The 20,754-nt window shown below is 45.6% G+C and overlaps 1 protein-coding gene and 1 non-coding gene across 2 annotated transcripts in view; both read left to right on the top strand.

Annotated features, from left to right (window-relative positions):
* The first annotated feature begins 2,079 nt into the window (after positions 1-2,079).
* The window catches only part of LOC120945322 (60S ribosomal protein L3-like), a 29,016-nt gene continuing 10,341 nt past the window's right edge, over positions 2,080-20,754 (top strand). The window contains 7 exon segments of the mRNA XM_040359422.1: positions 2,080-2,116; positions 7,391-7,583; positions 14,337-14,359; positions 14,361-14,506; positions 15,225-15,360; positions 19,721-19,907; positions 20,178-20,338. Of these exon segments, the coding sequence (XP_040215356.1) occupies positions 2,114-2,116; positions 7,391-7,583; positions 14,337-14,359; positions 14,361-14,506; positions 15,225-15,360; positions 19,721-19,907; positions 20,178-20,338 (849 nt within the window). The 5' untranslated portion in view covers positions 2,080-2,113.
* On the top strand, positions 20,023-20,116 carry LOC120946443. Its single transcript, XR_005750764.1, has one exon. It is a non-coding gene; the product is annotated as a small nucleolar RNA U83B (small nucleolar RNA).

Genomic DNA, 20,754 nt, shown 5'->3' with positions numbered 1-20,754 from the left:
TTATTTATTTTTTTAAAGGGGGGGGGGGCGCAAGTAGCTGGTCTCGCCTAGGGTGAAAAATAGTCTTGCACCAGCCCTGCTTGCCGTTCTAGTTTAGTGCCTTAATTTAGTGACTAAATACTAGGGTTGTCCAGATACCGATACCAGTATCGGTATCGGGACCGATACCGAGTATTTGCGCTAGTACTCGTACTCGCGCAAATACTCCCGATACCAAAATAGAATACTTTTTTTTTTTTGTGACATCGAACACAAATTGGATGGCACCATTGGATGGCACTGATAGGTGGCACTGGCATTGATTGAATGGCACTCATAAATGGATGGCACTGATAGGTGGCACTGGCATTGATTGGGTGGCACTGATGAGATGCACTAATAAGCTGCCTCCCTGCACTGATGCACTAATGGGCACTGATCTGCACTGATAGGTGGCACTGGCTAGCTGCACTTTTGGGCACTGGCACCGATGAGCTGCACTGACAGTGATCACTCCTTCAATGATATGTAGTTTTCCAGTACCGTATGCTAAAAAACAGCCCCACACCATGATGTACCAGTTCTTCATAATTCTAAAGAAAATATCTTTGGTCTGTATTGTGGTTTGAAAACGGTCACATGACATTAAAAAAAAGTATCGGTATTCGGTATCGGCGACTACTTGAAAAAAAGTATCGGTACTTGTACTCGGTCCTAAAAAAGTGGTATCGGGACAACCCTACTAAATACTATCAGTGTATAAATAATAATGGTGGATAAATACATTAAATGTTCATTGTTCAATGATAAAATAATCAACTCTCACTAACATGACCAAATGATATAAAAAAATATATATTTTATTGTATACAATTTCTGTCTATCTATATCCGGTATCCTGTTCACCTCCTGTACCATGTCTGTAGTCTCTGACCACCTCCTTTACCATGTCTGCAGTCTGTGACCACCTCCTGTACCATGTCTGCAGTCTGTGACCACCTCCTGTACCATGTCTGCAGTCTGTGACCACCTCCTGTACCATGTCTGCAGTCTGTGACCACCTCCTGTACCATGTCTGCAGTCTGTGACCACCTCCTGTACCATGTCTGCAGTCTCTGAGGGGGAGCCAGTAGAGGAGTCAAGAGTGGGAGCGCCGCCAGATTGGGGATCACAAGAGAAGTCAGATGTGTGTGGACTGTGTAGCGGAAACTATCGGATAAAGCCAGAGCCGCCAAGCTGGAGTTGCCTGAGCCCTGCACGGTGCACCTGAGAGGAGGTCAGTCTGAGGAGGGGTCACTGTTGTAAGGGTGGGGGGGGGGGGGGGGGGGAACACAATAATGTAAGGGGGCACTGAAATAAAGGTTAACCCTTATATCAGTAACCCTCCTAACCTTAGTGTATTCACTCTGCGGAAGGTAATCTCTGGTAACCAGAGTCCCGTCCCCCCCTCATTAGAGTTCCCAATGTTCCCCTTTACATCAGAGTCTGCAGGATTTCCTCTTATAGTGCAAGGGAGAACTCTGCGGACCCTGATGTAAGTTGGAACTCTGATGTAAATGGGAGCGCAGAGCCCCTCCTTACATCAGAGTTTCCCCTTAAATCGTGATCTGTGGCATCGTCCTTTACATCAAGGTTCGCAGAGTTCTCCCTTGCACTGTAACGGGGAACGCTGTGCTGGCTGTTATATTAACATGACCTTCATGTAAATGGAGAAATTCATTTTGTGACTTTTGTTTAACTTAAACACATTGCTAATAGCACTAGCAACATGTTTATAGTTTAAATACTAAAAGTTGCACAGTTTAGCACCGAAAACAGCCATTTTAGGTGCTTTTTTGAAGTGCCAGTAAAAAATAAGTGTCATTCGTAATTTTTAGGCATCTTGCCAGTAAATTTTGCTTGGGGGGGTTGGCAACACTGGGTATGTGCCCAGTAAGCAAGTGGTTAATTGTTCTGAGAAAATAACTCAGCGCTCTACGTGCTCCCTGTGTTCTGACATACACTGTACACGCTGCTGCTACGCTTGCAATAAAGTTATAGTTAAAAGACAAAAAAGGTGTCATGGGCGGGTCCACGGCTACGCTCCACGCCTATAAATATCTCATTGTCTCTTCAAGTTCGGTGACGAGCAAAGATGGTGAGTGAAAGAAAAGGGTCTGGAAACAATCCGACTGATATCCTGACCATCCGTAGTCCCAGTCCTTTGCCGGCGGGTGGTGGTTGTTCTCAGGGTGTGAGGTGTTCTTTGTAGATGAATGTACTATTCCCCACACTATGTGGACGGGAAGCCTTTTTTGTAGGCCGCATTTCTATGCTGTCGGCACGTGACCGCGCTCAGGCTCTGTGGACGGGGCACACGTGTGGGCGAGCTTCTCTGTATATTTTCGGGTGACTTGTATACGGATGTGTGAGGATCTCTAGTTGCCTCTTTAGGAGTTTTTAGTTTGCGGAGGGTTATAGATATTTGCTTTAGGTGAACCCGGGAGCGGAGTGTTGAGGGTGAGAGAAGCCGGACATAAGAAGCGTCCCCTATATAATCCATTATGAAGGTGCCCTTTGCCTGCCACCCTTATACCAGACTGCAGCCCCGGCCTGCCCACCAGTCTACATGTCCGGACATGTTGCAGTCGCTATGCTTTGGTGTGATGGCCATTTTTTTCATGGTGATGACAGCACTGAAGTCTCTATATTGAGCTGTTGTGTTCAGTATGTCAGATCAGCAGTCTGCAATCAATCTGCTGCGGAACTACAAGTTCCAGAATGCAAAGCGAAAGTCACATGCAAACTGCATGTGCTGTGCAGTGGCGTAACCAGAGATATGGGCGCCCGGGGCAAAAAAAAATTCGCCCTCCCCCCCCCCCCCCCTTATATAAACATCCACGTTTATATGTCCTTAACCTTAGGGGACTTAAACATTTTGGAGCTTTTTTTTTTTTTTTTAAACTTTTTATAGTTACTTCTTTTTTTTCACTCTTTATGTTTTTTTTTTACACTTGATGTCATTGCTATTACATAGGGGGATACAAATCCCCCTATATAATAGCACAGGTACACTGACAGGTCCTCTTTATGGAGACATTAGGGGTCTCTAGGACCCCTAATGTCACCTGGGGACCCCAAAAGAAGCTGATGAAGCACAGATCTGCTTCTTCTCTCTGGCTATAGCAGCCAGATGACTGACAGGTGAATGCGGATGTAATACACATCACTTCTGCATTCACAGCCTGGAGGGAGATCAGCAAGGAGGAAGATGCTGATCTCCCTCCCATCTTACCCCCTGACACCCTCCCGGCCGCAGATGGGGCAGCGGATCCTGGGATTGAAGGTGAGGGGTCAGGAGGGAGGGCGGCGGCAGTACTGGAGGGAGGTAGGGGGGCACGCAGCCAGCACATATACACAATTGGCAGGCTATAGAGCCGCCAATCGTGTATATGTGAAAGTTCAACCGGTAATGGCACTGACCCCTGCACTGACCTGACAGACCCCTGCACTGACCCATCTAACTCCTACAGTTGAAGTCCTACTTCCTGCAATACTCGCACCCCCTTCCCCCCCAGCTTGGTGAAAATCCATCCTCGGAGTCCTCCTTACCTCTCTGTCTGCTCTTCTCCAGAGACTCCTCCAGGACTCTCCTCAGGACGGACAGGACCCCAGAACTGCTTTGGAGTCCCGACTCTCTTCCCCGCCGGCCTCCAGCGCCATCCACCCACAGCCCACTCCATGCTGCAACTCCCTCCACACAGCGCCGTACCGCAGAGCACCAGAGTGGAGGGGAAGACGGCGGCTCACACTTTCAGCGCCTGACGTCTCCCGCCGCCATGTTCAGAGTTTCCCGGCGCTCTGTGATTGGGCGTATGGCGGTCATGTGCGGAGGCGGGACTTCCAGCCCCACTCCTCACATGACCCCCATATGCCCAATCACAGGGCGCTGGACATTAAACATGGTGGCCGCTGGCCGGTCCGGACATCCGTGTCGGTGACACAGGGAATTAAAATTAGGAGGAGGCACGGAAAGTCGCCCCCCTAAATGTCGTGCCCGGGGCCACAGCACCCCCTGCCCCCCGCCTTGCTACGCCAGTGGTGCTGTGTAACTGTAGAGTACATGTAACCTGGTAGACCCTCCTGTCAGTCCCCTGATGGCATTGGAACCTGTTCAAAAAGCAGGTCATAGAAGTGTGATGTGGACAACAATATGGGCTGTGCTGGGTATTGACATTTTTAATCGCCCTCTTGAATTTATTGTGACACCTAATAAAATATGAGCTGAAAGATTGTAAGGCCACATACAAAACAATAAACACTTTTTTTTGACAAGTGTGCATTAGAGGAAGTGCAGTCTTCTCACAATTTGTAACATCTTTGCCATTCTGAAGCTTCCCTCTAACCACTGCATATTTTATATTTACTGTGATTCTGTACTTGCCAAATAGACTCCGGAAATCTTTCCACTGAGTCTGGCTGCAGCCATTTTAACTGTGGGCAGCCGAAGCTGCTGCCTGTTCACTTCTTAGATTTGCACACCTCTAGCTCTGTAGCTGTGCAGCTTTCATTGGCCCTCATGACTCATCAACCCCTTCCTGGCAAACTCACAAGAGCTGTACATGTCATAAGCCCAGGCTTTTTATCTATCAGGAAGTGGGCTGTATAAGGTATTCACTGGCAAAAAAGTTTTACTATCCAAAGTTAAAACGAGGGCAGAAAATTCAATAGCTGGAAAGATGAGAAAATGATTGAAGGTCCACTTTAACTTTTTTGTAAGGATCCTCTGCAGAACTTTGCTGATAGTGGGTGCAATCTCAGTCTCCTGCAGAATCTCAGGATAGCTGTCTGCCCACCTCAGATGCAGGCAGTTACTTGGAGAGCAGAAAGATCAAGAGTTGTGAGAACACTCGTAACTCTTGAGGCCTGCAAGCCATTGGCTGCAATAGTTGATGTTAGCCCATCACTCAGTTTTTTGTGAAATAGACTGTGGACAGAACATGCATGGCTGCACTGTTTCAAATTGTGACTGGGTGTAAGGTGAGGGTCCCTTGCCCACTGCCATGGGGAGTGCATGCTGAGCATGTGATAACACACTTAAAAGCTTAAGGGTGTAAAGGAGTAGCTCCACTTTGTGGGAAAATTATCAAGTAAAAATATAGCTTCTACCATTGCATCACAAGCCCTTCAATTAATTTTATTAAATTACCTTTCCTATTTAAAGTGTAACTCCCGCTGATCGGAACCCCCCCCCCCCCCCTCCAGTGTCACATTTGATACCTTTAAGGGGGAGGGGGTGCAGATACCTGTCTAAAGACAGGTATTTGCAGACTGCGGGCATGATGTCACCTCCCGTCCCCCCATTGTGTTCTGGGAACACTCGGCTCCCAGTACACAGCGAGAGCCAATCGGCAGGCGTAGTGTGACTCGCGCATGCACCGTAGGGATCCGGGCAGTGAAGCCGGAGCGCTTCACTTCCTGGTTCCCTCACCGAGGATGGTGGGGGGGGGCAGAAGAGTGACGAGCGATCGCTCGTCCTCTGCTGCGGACGGTGCTGGACTCCAGGACAGGTAAGTGTCCTAGTATTAAAAGTCAGCAGCTGCAGTATTTGTAGCTGCTGGCTTTTAAAAAATAAATAAATTTCAGCGGACATCCGCTTTAATCTACAGCACCTTATTTGTAGTAATAGCAATATGGCCACCTCTGGTGCTGGTCTGTACACAGATGGTCTACAGCAGTGGTCATCAACCCTGTCCTCCAAGGCCCACTAACAGGCCAAGTTTTATGTATTACCTTGGAAAGATGCAGACTAGAATACTGCAATCACTGAGCAGCAAATGATATCACCTGTCATGTATTTCAGTTATCTTGCAAACCTGGCCTGTTAGTGGGCCTTGGAGGACAGAGTTGATGACCACTGGTCTACAGAACACCCCCAGATTTGTAATTTCCTGCTTGTGATTTACCGCAGAATTTGCAAATGAGATTTTTAAATATCCCCTGCAACAAATTTTTATTTTTGGTGTGATACACTGAAAAGGAAATCGCGTGTAGAGATGCAGACCCTGCCAGTTTACTCATAAGTCATGGATGTACAGTATCGGAGATACAAGTAAAACCTTGGATTGTGAGCATAATTTGTTCCAGAAACATGCTTGTAATCCAAAGCACTTGTATATCAATTTATTTTTTTACAGGGTGTAAAAGAGGCACCTCTAAGTTTAGCAACAAGTTGCTAAATGTTTTACCTTTTAGGGCCCTTTCACACATACGGACCGTATGTTCGCATTTTCATCTGTCCGCTGCGGATGAAAATGGGACATACATTGGTCCCTATGTGATTACGGGTGTCAGCGGATGACCATCCGCTGACTCCCATAAATGTCCGCCTCCGCAAAGATCCGCATTTGCGGACGGAAGAAAATCCTATTTTTCTTCCGTCTGCCGGATCGGATGAACACGGACATACGGTCCGTGTTCATCCGATTCCCCATAGGGGAGAGCGGAGGAAAGACAGGGCGGTCCCTGCACAGTGTGCGGGGACCGCCCTGTCAGCTGCCAGCTCAGCGGGGATTTTACGGAGGATCCCCGCTGAGCTTTTGCAGACACACGGAGCGGATCATTACTGATCCGCCCGTGTGAAAGGGCCCTTAAATGTAACCATGTTGCTACACTTGGAGGCTTTTTTTTTTCCAGTTGTGACATAACGCTACTCTTGTATCAAGACATTGCTTGTATATCAAGGCAAAATGTATTAAAAAATTTTGCTTGTCTTGCAAAATGCTCTCAAACCAAGGTTTTACTGTAACTATGCATTCACACCTTGGCGTACAAAATCTTGGCGTTTTGTCCCGCGAATTGCGGCGACAAATTGCGGCGTTTTGTACCGCGATTTGCGGCGACAAAACGCTGCAATTGTGAATGCAGCCTTACCCCCTCTATGGAGATGGTTCACCATGGTTCACCATCTCCATAGAGGGCAATGTGAAATCATCCCTCCAGCGTCTCAGGGGCGGCTGCGGCGTCACACTACAGGCGTATATACGCCTAGGTGTGAACGGGGGCTAATTGTAAAACCACTACCCTACAGACTCGCTCTGTACATGGACAGACAAATTGCAATTTCTTCATAATAACAAAAGGTAGGAATTTGCAACAAAGTTGTTAAAATCTTTGCAATGTACATATTGGTTGGCAACTGATTTTGAATGGAACACTGTAAGCCAAGCATGTGGCTTCAGCTAGCAGGTTTGATTGGCTGTGCTGCCTGTTGGCTTTTGTGGGGAGTTGTATGGGGCAGTATAATGAGCCTGGACACCTATTTAAATGAGGCTTTACTATTTTTTTTTTTTTTTTTTAAGATTAGGTCTGTGGTTTTTTATTTTTGTCCTTGTTAAATTGATGCAGCATTCCCCTTTTTTTTTGTTTCTAGTCTCACCGAAAGTTCTCCGCTCCAAGGCACGGCTCTCTAGGCTTCCTGCCCCGCAAACGCAGCAAGAGACATCGTGGCAAGGTCAAGAGCTTCCCTAAAGATGACCAGAGCAAACCAATCCATCTAACTGCTTTCCTGGGCTATAAAGCTGGTATGACCCACATTGTCAGGGAGGTGGACAGACCTGGCTCAAGTAAGTGCACCGTAATAGCCATGCAAATTCACCTTTTAGGGCTCAAATTCTAATTTGTTGGTAGAGGCGAGCCATTAGATAAATCTGCCTTGGTGGATGCAGCATCAGACCAATGCTACAGCTGTCCCCTAACGTCTCTGCACTGAGAATTGAGCGATCGAATACTGCTGATGGCTTGGTTCTCTTCCCCGAGTAGAGATGCTGCCTTCCAATCAGCATCTCCCCTGTGCTGATCCTCATTGGAGCAATGGTCTGTGGAGTGGCTGTCTCATAGGCTCACTGAGACTGCCACCAGTCAAGGCAGCTAGTGGATCCAGACTTGGATGTCTGGATCTGCTTCAGACTGCTCCGGTAAAAATGGGTCACAGGAATGCAAAACGAATTGCTCGCCTGTGACCCAGAGGAGAAGCTCAGGCTGGACTTTAACCACTAGCCGACCGCGCACCGCCGTTCTACGTCGGCAGGTCGGCTCGGCTGGGCGAGAGAACGTAGTATAACGTCCTCTCTCTCAGCCGCCACTAGGGGCGCCCCCCGCTCGCCCCCGACTCCCGTGCGTGTGCCCGGCGGCCGCGATCGCCGCCGGGGCACACGCGATCGCTCGGTACAGAGCGGGGACCGGGAGCTGTGTGTGTAAACACACAGCTCCCGGTCCTGTCAGCAGGGGAAATGCTGATCTTCTGTTCATACAATTTATGAACAGAGGATCAGTGTTTCCCCTAGTGAGGCCCCCCCCCCCCCCACAGTAAGAACACACCCAGGCATACTTAACCCCTTCCCCGCCCCCTAGTGTTAACCCCTTCACTGCCAGTGGCATTTTTATAGTAATCCAATGCATTTTTATAGCACTGATCGCTATAAAAATGCCAATGGTCCCAAAAATGTGTCAAAAGTGTCCGAAGTGCCCGCCATAATGTCGCAATACCGAAAAAAAATCGCTGATCGCCGCCATTACTAGTAAAAAATATATATTAATAAAAATGACATAAAAATACCCCCTATTTTGTAAACGCTATAACTTTTGCGCAAACCAATCAATAAACGCTTATTGCGATTTTTTTTTACGAATAATATGTAGAAGAATACGTATCGGCCTAAACTGAGGAAAAAAAATGTTTTTTTATATATTTTTGGGGGATATTTATTACAGCAAAAAGTAAAAAATATTCATTTTTTTCAAAATTGTCGCTCTATTTTTGTTTATAGCGCAAAAAATAAAAACCGCAGAGGTGATCAAATACCACCAAAAGAAAGCTCTATTTGTGGGAAAAAAAGGACGCCAATTTTGTTTGGGAGCCACGTCGCACGACCGCACAATTGTCTGTTAAAGCGACGCAGTCCCGAATCGCAAAAAGTACTCTGGTCTTTGGGCAGCAATATGGTCCGGGGGGTAAGTGGTTAAGGAACAAGTACCTTTCCCTCTCGGCTGTATGGTGTCTGCCATTTTCTGTTTTGGCACGGCCTTGAAGTTTTCCACACAATTGGGAATGTCCTACTGGCCCAAGTGTGCCTTGTAGTCCTAACGTTTAACTTGGGTAGCTTAAAGTGGAAATACACTGCATCTCGGCAAACTAAAAACACAATTACATTTGTGTTTAATATCCAGAGCAAACTCCCCAATCCATTCATGTCCTCATGCTTATTTTATTTTTTTACTGAGAAATCCCTTTTGAAAAAACCTACCATGGGTCACAGTAGCAGATTCATGTAGCATTTACTTGCTGAAATCCTTTGCTCAGTATGCAGGCAGGAGGGTGTGCCAAGTTGAGAAATCACATCCTCCCCTTCCTGAAGACTCCTGGGGAAGCTTGGGCCAGAAACCAGGGAGTAACTGTAACTGAAGAAAGTTTAACACAAGTAATGCTGCTTATCCATTTACCATTGGTAGCAGCCTAAGTATTAAAATGGCTAATGTTGTTTGATCGTGCAGTTCCTCTGTAATGTTACAACACCAACTTTGAAAGTTTGGTAATGACAAACTAGAAAAGTTGCCTTGTTTGAAAAGTAGAGGTGTGGATGTCTAAAGTTTTGACTTGATATTGTGCTTACCTTAAGGCTACATACGATGAAACCTTATCGACGGGCGGACTGAGTGACAGCCTCTGGCTGTCATTGCTGAATGTCGAGTTCTGACTGTAACCTTTTTTAAATAAAAAAATTTGGTTTGAGAGCAAAAACAAAATGCTTTGTGGTTATAATAAAAGGTTGTTTAACCCAGAGAAATGTTAAGTTTGTTTACTTGGGCTAGATGTTTGGTATGATAAATTCCTCTAATGTTTAATTCAGAGGTAAACCATCAAGGACCTGAAAATAGGCAAGTGTCCCGGCCCAGATGGGTATACCCCCCGCTTTTATAAAACCTTTGCCCCGTTGTTGGCCCCTTTGATGGCTAAAGCATTCAATGCCATGGATGATTCTTTCCCCCCACCTAAGACATTATTATCCGCTAATATCTCCATTTTGCCCAAGCCGGGCAAAGACCCCTCCCTTTGCAGTAGCTACCGGCCGATATCCCTTCTTAATGTTGACCTAAAATTGTTCGCTAAGGTTTTGGCCAACCGTCTGTCCCCTCTACTCCCCGGCGTGATCCATAATGACCAGGTGGGGTTTGTGCCGGACCGAGAAGCCAGGGACAACACCACCAAGACAATCCACTTAATCTCCCTTATCAGCGCAAGGGCCTGAAGGCCTGCCTCCTCTCATTCGATGCTGAAAAAGCATTCGATCGGGTTAATTGGGGATTCCTCCGACTCTCGCTGGAACAGTTGGGGATAGGTTCGTCCTTTATCTCTAAGGTGATGTCCCTCTATTCGCATCCCTCGGCCTCGGTCTTGGTTAATGGCTCTACTTCAGAATCTTTCGACATCTCCAATGGCACCCGGCAGGGCTGCCCCTTATCCACCCTCCTTTTTGTCATCGTAATAGAACACTTAGCCTGTGCCATTAGACAAAACTCTTCCATACATGGGATCCACACGCCTTCCGCCCATCACAAGCTTTCTCTTTACGCGGATGATCTTTTGGTATACGTACAGGACCCCTTCTTTTCCCTACCGTCCCTCTTCGCGGAATTCCGCCGTTTTGGCTCATTCAGCAATTTTAAACTCAACGTTTCCAAGACCGAGGCCCTCAACATTTCCCTCCCCCCTGCCACTATGACCATGTTAAAAAACAATTTCTCCTTTCAGTGGCAAGCAAGGGGGATTTCGTATCTTGGGGTCATCATCCCGTCTAATCTCGCCAACCTATTTCCCTCAATTATGTACCCTTGCTCTCACGCGTCCGAAAGGACTTAGAGGAATGGGGAGGGTCCTCTCTGCCGTGGTTTGGCCGGATCAACACACTTAAAATGGACACTCTTCCCAAACTTCTATATCTTCTTCAAACTATTCCAATTGTAATCCCCAAATCCTTCTTCACTTCCCTACGCTCTCTTGCCATTAGATTCTTATGGAGTCGTGGGTTGCCCAGGGTGAAGTACAACTTGCTCACCCGCTCGAAGTTGCAGGGTGGAGCCGGTCTCCCTGACTTTGAAACGTATTACAAGGCCACCCATGTAGCACGAGTACTGGAATGGTTCCCTCGTCCGTTTTTAAAGGCCTCTGTTGCCATAGAACAGGACCTGGCCCACGTTGATCTCCGGTCCCTATTGTGGGGATATAGGTCTGACTTGACACGCATGCCTCCTCCATCCCCACTTACACTGGCTTCCCTCAGGATTTGGTATAACAGGGGGTTGTGCGCCCTTTTATCCTCGGACCCCTCTCCACTGACCTCACTGTTTGATAATCCATCCTTCCCTCAGGGTATTGGGGTACCGTTGTTGGGTCCCTTTAGAAGGACCGCATGGCCTCAGGCACGCTCGTTTGTTCACCCGACACTGGGGACGCCGGTGGTACCGGATGGGGCGCACGATTGGCTAACTGCTATACATCTCTCTACACTCACTAAGCACCTACACTCTTCTTCTCAAATACACCGTCCTAGTACCGAGTTTGAACGTCTGTGTTCTCTCTCTGAGACCCCTAGACACCTTCTATCAGCCATATATAGTCTTCTCCAGTCACTCACACACTCCGAGCTCCCGTCTTACACTAGGATGTGGTCCGCAGACCTGGGTGAAGACATCCCACGTTCAGACTGGCAGACTTCGTTTCACTTTACCCATAAGTCCACGATCTCCTGCTACTCGCAAGAAAAGAACTACAAGATTCTCTCAAGGTGGTACAGGGTCCCCTCCATGTTGCACAAAATATTTCCGTCCACCCCGGCATCCTGCTGGCGATGCTCTGCAGCTACGGGGTCATATCTACACGTCTGGTGGGAATGTGAGAGGATCCGCCCCTTCTGGACTCAGGTATTTGAGTGTTATAATAAGACTTATAATGAATCGTTGGTTCCCTCCCCCAAAATTGCTCTCCTCTCCGTTCTGCCTGGCTCCATTGCATCGCAGAAGCGGAGTCTCCTCCGCTTCTTTATGTCATCAGCGAGGCAGCTCATACCTTCCTACTGGAAGTCGACCACCACTCCTCCCTTGTCACATTGGGTCTCAATTATGAATGACACTATGAGAATGGAGGAGATGTTAGCTCTGGACAATGATACCTACGAGAAATATAAACAACTGTGGCTCACCTGGCTCCACTTTTCTTCGTCTGATACTCTGTTGAGCATGTTGTCTCCCGCAACATGATCGTTAGTGTAATGTTTTATGCCCCGGGACAGGTTGGGGCCCCGATGCGGGACCTTCCGCTGTAGATACACCCTCCCTCACCCTCCCTTTAGATTGTCCTATCGGCAGCCCACACTCCCCCCTTCAAATCCCCTCTCACCTGTATTGATTCAAAGTAAGAGGGGGAATAGATGGGGGGCAATGAGAAGAGGGGGGGGGGGGGGGGGAGAAGGAAAATTTGCAAGAAAAAGAAGGGAAAAGGGAAATTAGATAGATATTAAGAGAAAGAAAGGGGGGGAAAGAAAATAAAGAGAATAGAAAGAAACGTAAGGGAAGCACTCACATGGGCCACATCTGTAAAGTATTAAAGAAGGGAAACAATATCTAACGAGTGGACATTGATGGTCAGACTTTAAGGCCAAGGAAGTAGGTTAAAAAAGTTTAATTTGATAGCATATAAATACAAAAACAAGTACAGAAATAATACAAAAAAATATTATTATTATTAGCCACTGTATATTCCTCAGAAGTCGCCAACGCACGTTTCGCCGTGGGGCTTCTTCAGGACGAAGACGAGGAATGCATGTTTAGCAGAAAAACAGATTTGTGTATGACATATGGTCCTCAGCGGAAGTATCCATAGGGCATATGCGATGCACAATAAACTACAGCATACGTCGGGAGTGCAGTTTTGACAGGAATTTTCACACACAGCACCAGGAATCTTTGGTGAACCAATAAAGGTCAAGCAAGTGGTCCGTGGATTGCAGGGCTAGAAACTCCCAGGCAGACTGCACAGCTCAAAAAGACTAATTAAAATGGTCTCAGGCTTACTGGGACAGTAGATAGTAGTCAGCATGTACAACATGTGAATCCAAATGTTCAAACCGGTAACGCCGCTAGTAACCATACACTGCAGTCAAAACAGGAGGCCATGGAGCAGCGTTAGTAACGGATATCTGTGTCCCAGGGTGTACACGAGGCAACACCAACACGTGTTGCCTCGTGTACACCCTGGGACACAGATATCCGTTACTAACGCTGCTCCATGGCCTCCTGTTTTGACTGCAGTGTATGGTTACTAGCGGCGTTACCGGTTTGAACATTTGGATTCACATGTTGTACATGCTGACTACTATCTACTGTCCCAGTAAGCCTGAGACCATTTTAATTAGTCTTTTTGAGCTGTGCAGTCTGCCTGGGAGTTTCTAGCCCTGCAATCCACGGACCACTTGCTTGACCTTTATTGGTTCACCAAAGATTCCTGGTGCTGTGTGTGAAAATTCCTGTCAAAACTGCACTCCCGACGTATGCTGTCGTTTATTGTGCATCGCATATGCCCTATGGATACTTCCGCTGAGGACCATATGTCATACACAAATCTGTTTTTCTGCTAAACATGCATTCCTCGTCTTCGTCCTGAAGAAGCCCCACAGCGAAACGTGCGTTGGCGACTTCTGAGGAATATACAGTGGCTAATAATAATAATATTTTTTTGTATTATTTCTGTACTTGTTTTTGTATTTATATGCTATCAAATTAAACTTTTTAACCTACTTCCTTGGCCTTAAAGTCTGACCATCAATGTCCACTCGTTAGATATTGTTTCCCTTCTTTTCCCCTCTCACCTGTGTCTCTTTCACCTCCCCCCTCTCTTCTCCTTCTCTCTTCTTCTCCCTTCTCATTTCAACTTTCTCTACACTCTTGTTCCTCTTCTCTTCCTTGTTTCTTTTCTTTTTTTTTTTTTCTTTCTCGTCCCCTCCCCCCCCCTTTATTTCTTATTTTTTTTTCTTGTTGTATCAATACCGTAGTTTACAGTCGCAGCTCCGCTAAAAAGCAGAGACCTTGTGGTCACGCATAATTTCCTTTATTATTGGTTCATTTTATATACAGTTGTTGCCATGTCTATTGTTATGCTTATTGGTGAGAGTCTAGCTGTAGGCGATAGCCACTTGGCTGATTCTTCCCTCCAATCATTATTGTGACTGTATGCATATGCGGACTGTGCCTTCTAATGTTTATTGTCTTTTATCTGTTTGATATGTCGAAAATTTCCAATAAACATATTTTCAACTCTAATTCAGAGGTAAACAAGAAGGAAGTTATTCGAGGCAGTGACTGTTGTAGAGACTCCTCCCATGGTTATCGTTGGCATTGTGGGTTACGTCCAGACTCCACAAGGTCTCCGCAGCTTCAAGACCATCTTCGCTGAATACATTAGTGATGAATGCAAAAGGCGCTTCTATAAGAACTGGCAAGTGACCATGGTTTTATCCCAACAATTGCACTAGCATCTAATACAGGATTTAAATGCTTTAGACCTGTTGTACTGTCAAAGTGGGCAAATGATAAAAACTGCTGTAAAAGTTGCCCAGGTATATGTACACAGCTTTGGATATTTGGGTGCAAGCATTGGAAGATCCAAAATGCTTAGTAGGGTTGGTTTCAGCTCTTTCATAGCTTCATAATAAAGCCTTAACAAGAACTATTGGTTCTTTATTTAGAGCGGAACTATTACAGTGGGGCTGCCCTTGCACTGCAAGTGTTAAACAAAAAGAATTTAGGTGTAGAGGCAGTTTTACTTGATCCTTTACTCCCCTGGCTGTAGTTGTTGCCAGGCTGCTGAACCTGATGGCTGGGAAATTGGGGGTAAGATTGCTTTTTGTTTTGTCCCCCTCCCCTTAGACCATGCCATTCAAGTGCACCGGATGGGTTTTAATGTACAATAATGCATTTTATTTAACCACTTTAATATTGCATATATTAAATACCTGGAATGAACATTGGCAGCTCCTCTCAGCTTTGGCCTTTGCCTTTGTCTGATGAGCTCCAGGCTCCGCTTGCTGGCTGAAAAGCTCCTTTGAAGCCATGCAATGAGCTGTACACTTGAAAAGGTCTGGCTCCTTCCGCCCATGTCCTTTTTTTAAGGCTTGATGAAGGGCCGCTCCAACTCTCATGCTCTGCCGTTAAAGGTATAAGTCAAAGAAGAAGGCCTTTACAAAATACTGCAAGAAGTGGCAAGATGACAAAGGAAAGAAGCAACTGGAGAAAGACTTTAGAAGCATGAAGAAATACTGCCAGGTCATCAGGGTCATTGCGCATACACAGGTGGGTGTTCTGTTAGCAGTCCTGTAAGCTGCTTTTATTTCATGCTCCCAACCCTCCTAGCTGTAAGCACAACAGTGGGGCACATCAGGGCATGCGGACATGAGCAGAACTGATCTAGCTTGGTTTGTTACACTGACATTTCATATTCCTGATGTACCTGCTGTACCATGCACTTTTATGAAAAAGTATCCTGTTGTATGCTTTGTGTGTAATCACTGGTGTTGCTGCCATTCCCTCTGCTTTACTATAAAAAGCCACACTAAGTTGGAGAGCACACCGTGGTCAGTTCTATAGCTGTGCTAATAACTCTGTACTCTCCAATGATCAGAACTGTCCTGACATGCCTCCCTGCACAGCCTTTTACTGGTTATTGTGGTGTAGTTCTCCCCCCTAGATGTTGTGCAGCTGAGAACAGATGGAATGTGATCCCTTATAAAAGGGGGGGGGGGGGGTGGGTTATTGATGGCTATAAACATTTTGCCTTCCCTTTTTGGGATGGTTTTGGAGCGTGCAGTTCCTCTGTAATGTTAAAACACCAACTTTGAAAGTTTGGTAATGACAAACTAGAAAAGTTGCCTTGTTTGAAGAGTAGAGGTGTGGATGTCTAAAGTTTTGAATTGATATTGTACTTGCCTTAAGGCTACATATGATGAAACCTTATCGACGGGCGGACTGAGTGACAGCCTCTGGCTGTCATTGCTGAATGTCGAGTTCTGACTGTAACCTTTTTTTAAATAAAAAATTTGGTTTGAAAGCACAAACCAAATGATTTGTGGTTATAATAAAAGGTTGTGTAACCCAGAGAAATTTTAGGTTTGTGTACATGGGCTAGATGTTTGGTATGATAAATTCCTCTAATGTGTTGATTTTGTAAAACTCATTTTAAAAAACATTATTTTTTTACAATAACTTTAACAAAGGGGCTTGTGTGCTTTTTTTTTTTTTTTAAGATTGATAAAGCCCCCTCATGGCACCAAGAGTCGGTTCACATAGCAGCGGCACGACTTCGGGGGCGACTTCAGAGGCGATTTGCAAAACGACTTCTGTATAGAAGTCAATGCAGGTCGCCCCGAGCCGCCCCCCGAAGTCGTACTTGCGTCGCTCCTATTGGAAAGGTTCCATTGCATTGAATGGGACGCGACCAGGGCCGGACTTACCATTGGCCTTGACTGGGCTCAAGCCCAGGGGCCCCACCCAATAGGGGGCCCCCTTTAAAAAAAAAAAAAAAAAAATTTTTTTTTTTAGGGGTCCAGAGGTCCCCAGGGGCCCAGGGCCCAGGGCCCCGGACGGCAACCCCCCTTTTTTTTTTTGTAAAAAAATGTTTTTTTTTTATATATTTTTTATTTTTATATATATAATATTATATATATATATATATTTTATTATTATTATTAAAGGGCCCAGGGGTCTCCAGGGCCCCCGGATGGCAACCCACCTTTTTTATTTTTTTATAAAAAAAATTACATTTTTTATATATATATATATATATATATATATATATATATATATATATATATATATATATATATATATATTTATTTATTAAAGGGCTCAGAGGTCCCCAGGGCCCCATGTGGCAACCCCCCCTTTTTTATTTTTTTTATAAATGTTTATTTTTTTATTTTTGTTTATTTTTTTATTTTTTATTAAAATGCCCAGAGGTTCCCAGGGGCCCAGAGGTCCCCAGGGCCCCCGGGTTTGGCAACCTTCCTTTTTTTTATGTATTTTTTATAAATGTTTTTTTTTTATTATTAAAGGGCCCAGAGGTTTATTTTTTCTTTTTATTAAAAGGCCCAGAGGTCCCCAGGGCCCCGGATGGCTACATATATTTATATATATTTGTTTTCTTCTTTATTTCTTCTTTTTTTTGTAAAGGCCCCCCCGCTTCTCAATTTGCGGCAGCCCCCACGCTTCTCAATTTCAGGCGGCAGCACCCCCACCCCCCCTAGGTTCTCTGCTTCAGGGGGCCCATGCCTTAAGCTGTGCAAGGGGCCCCAAAATTCCTGATGGCGGCCCTGCGCATACCTCCCAACACGCACGGATTCTGTGGGACTTTCCCGCACAGACAGCTTCTTCCCGCAGTCCCGCAAAAGGGTTAATTTTCCCGCACTGCAAGAGGAGGCAGCACGGAAGCAGGAGGAACCGGAGTGGTGTGTGGAGGACTGTGGCTGCTGAAGGGAAGATAGCCGAGAGCCGGGCTAATGACAGTCTGTGGCCCCGGCTGTTGGCACAGGTGAGAGGCACTCCCCCCCTCAACAACTGCAAAATCCCCCCCCGCTCAACTTTAATGCGCTCCCCCCCCCCTCCAAAACTTCAATTCGCCCCCCCCCCCCCCCGCTCAACAACTTCGATCCCCCCCAATTTTCGGCTCCAGGGGGCCCCTTCAACACTCAAGCCCAGGGGCCCCCACCACCCTAAGTCCTGCCCTGGACGCGACACGTCAGGCATGTGCATAGCAGGCTTGCTTGGAGGTAAAGGGAGCTGTTCAGTTTAAATCATGGAAGCTCTCCATATGTTTAAGGCACAGAAGCAGTCACAAACCTGACATCAACAGTGGTCACTGACCAAGAATACTTGGTTCAGACTAGATGAGCTACTTCAGTTTAACATGCATTCCATCAAACTTTAAAGTCCTTGGAGCAGCCTCAAATGTGCTTTTTTGCAGTCTTCTCTATTTTAGTCACTTCAGCCCCAGAAGATTTGACTGCTTAACCACTTCCATACAGGGCATTTTCAGCGCTGTTGCACTTTGAATGACAGTTACGAGGTCTTGCAACACTGTACCCAAATGAAATCTTTTTTTTCACAAATATAGCTTTTGTTTGGTATTTGATCATCTCTGGATTTATTTATTTTATTTTTTTGCGCTATAAACAAGAGCAACAATTTTGAGAAACACTATTTTTTTACTTTTTGATTTAATAAATATCACAATTTTTTGTTTCCAAACTTTTTTTTTTCTGAGTTTAGACAATTTGTATTTATATTTTTGGTAAAAAATCGCAATAAGCACATGTTTGGTTTGTGCAAAAAGTTATAGTGTCTACAAAATTGGGTAGATGTGTTTTTTTATTTTTTTATTTGTTTTTTAACTAGTAACATTGTGGCGGACATATCGGAGACACGTTTTTGGGACCATTCATTTATACAGCGATCAGTGCTATAAAACTGCGCTGGTTACTGTGTAAATGTGACTGGCAGGGAAGAGGTTAACACTATGGGGCGCTGAAGGGGTTATGTTCCCTAGTGTGTGATTCTTACTGTAGGGGGACTCACGAGGATACCGATGTGTTCCCAGTAAGAGGTACACAGATCCACACTCCTGCCGTGATTGCCAGCAATCGCAGGTGCCTGGCAGACATCGCGGCCGTCAGGAATGCGCACCAGGTCACGAGCGGTGCCGGCGGCGTGTGCCCTAGATGACCGGGAAGAAAAGACGTCATATGACATCCACCCAGAGGGAGGGTTCCTGCTGCGTCATATTATGCCCCGGTAAGGAAGGGGTTAATGGCCAGGCCATTTTTTTTTGCACTGCGTCGCAATTGCACGGCCATGCAACGATGCACCCAAGCAATTTTTTTTTGTCTTTGTGGCATTTGATCATCTCTACAGTTTAATTTTTATTTAATTTTTTTTGTGCTATAAACGAGTGACAATTTTGAAAATGGAACACTGTACTTTTTTGACTGACACTTTGACACATTTTTGGGACTATTGTCATTTATACAGTATAAAGGCCATTGCCAGGGAAAGGTGTTGACACTAGGGGGAGCAATCAAGGGGTTAACTGTTCCCTAGTGTGTTCGAACTATGGGGGAGGGCACTCACTATAAAAAATGACAGATTGTTGGTCCCAGCTATTAGGAACTCATGATTTGTCTCCTCTCGTCACAGTATGATGGTGGCTGGTCAGCAAATGGGTAAAACAGAGCTGCACGTGTGCAGCTCCGGGCTATTGTGTACCAGAATAATTGCTGCATGTGCAGAAAGAATGTTCTTCTGCTCTGGCCATTGAAGACTGCCATAGACCAGCACAATGGGAAAGATTTAAAGTGTTACTAAACCAGCCCTCTAGGAGAACTTGTCAGAAGTTATCCGGCTGATAACCGTGCTACTGAGCAGGAGAAAGCTAGGGGACTCAGTGCTTTGAAGAGAAGAAAACACTAGATATGTTCACAGCTCAAGTTTCATGAATCGGGTTTACATCCACTTTAATATGCACATTGGTTTCTGGGCAAAGCGGGTCAAGCTTAAATTGGTAATTTGTGCTATTCTCAAATCATGCTTGCTCTAAAAGCTTCGGCCTCCTACACCAAAATATGTTCTGCAACAAGTTTTTTTTTTATTTTTTTTTCTATAGATGCGCCTTTTACCTTTTAGACAGAAGAAATCGCATCTCATGGAGATCCAAGTTAATGGTGGTACAATTGCTCAGAAGATTGATTGGGCCCATGAGAAGCTAGAGCAGCAGGTAACAGTGTCAAGAGTCTTTGGGCAGGATGAAATGATTGATGTCATTGGAGTCACAAAGGGAAAGGGTTACAAAGGTGAGTGCGCAAACTTTCTTTTTATGCTTGAGTGTCTGAAAATGTGGCAATTTGTTTGTTAATCTTGGTTGACTTTCTAATTTGCCCACCATTTCTTTGAGTGTAAAAGTACTTTTTTGTTCTATGATGAGGTCATGGAACAAGCACTGGGCACAGTGCCTGATCTCTTATGAGGAATTATTCCATGTTGCCTTCCTTCTGAGAACATTATTATATTGGATAACTGTTTGAAAATTGTGCTACGTGTTCCTCATATAAATCTTGTTTCAGGTGTGACTAGCCGTTGGCACACAAAGAAGCTGCCACGTAAGACTCACAGAGGTCTGCGAAAGGTCGCTTGTATTGGAGCTTGGCATCCTGCCCGTGTTGCCTTTTCTGTGGCTCGTGCTGGCCAAAAGGGATATCATCACAGAACTGAAGTCAACAAGAAGGTATGAATTCATGTAGGGAACTTCCTCACGCACCACCTGGTTGGTTTAATTTACATAGGCATAAGCTAACTGCGATTTGTGTACATTGCAGGCTACTGGGGGAATAATGATGTAAAGGGTTAAGTTGTATCTAGAATGGTCATTGTGGGTTGTAAACTACTTGCATGTGGCAATTGGACATTTAGACATCTGATTTGGTCAGCTGTGGCTACCTGTTAAATCTTAGACTGCCCTAACTTATACAGCCAGTTTAAATCTGAACTCTAGGGGAAATTGGGTGTCCCACACTGTAAGGGTTTTCTGCTCATTTAGTCTGAGGTGCCTGTATAAGCTTTATTACTTGCCCTTTCAGGCATGCTCTGGGGCTCTACCCAAAGCTGTGGCTGGTGCCTCTTTGTAGTTGGGTAAAGTGCAGG

Source organism: Rana temporaria, chromosome 7, assembly GCF_905171775.1.
Source record: "Rana temporaria chromosome 7, aRanTem1.1, whole genome shotgun sequence".
Lineage (NCBI taxonomy): Eukaryota > Metazoa > Chordata > Amphibia > Anura > Ranidae > Rana > Rana temporaria.
The sequence above is the reverse complement of the archived record's forward strand: the minus strand, read 5'-3'. Positions and strand labels throughout refer to the sequence as shown.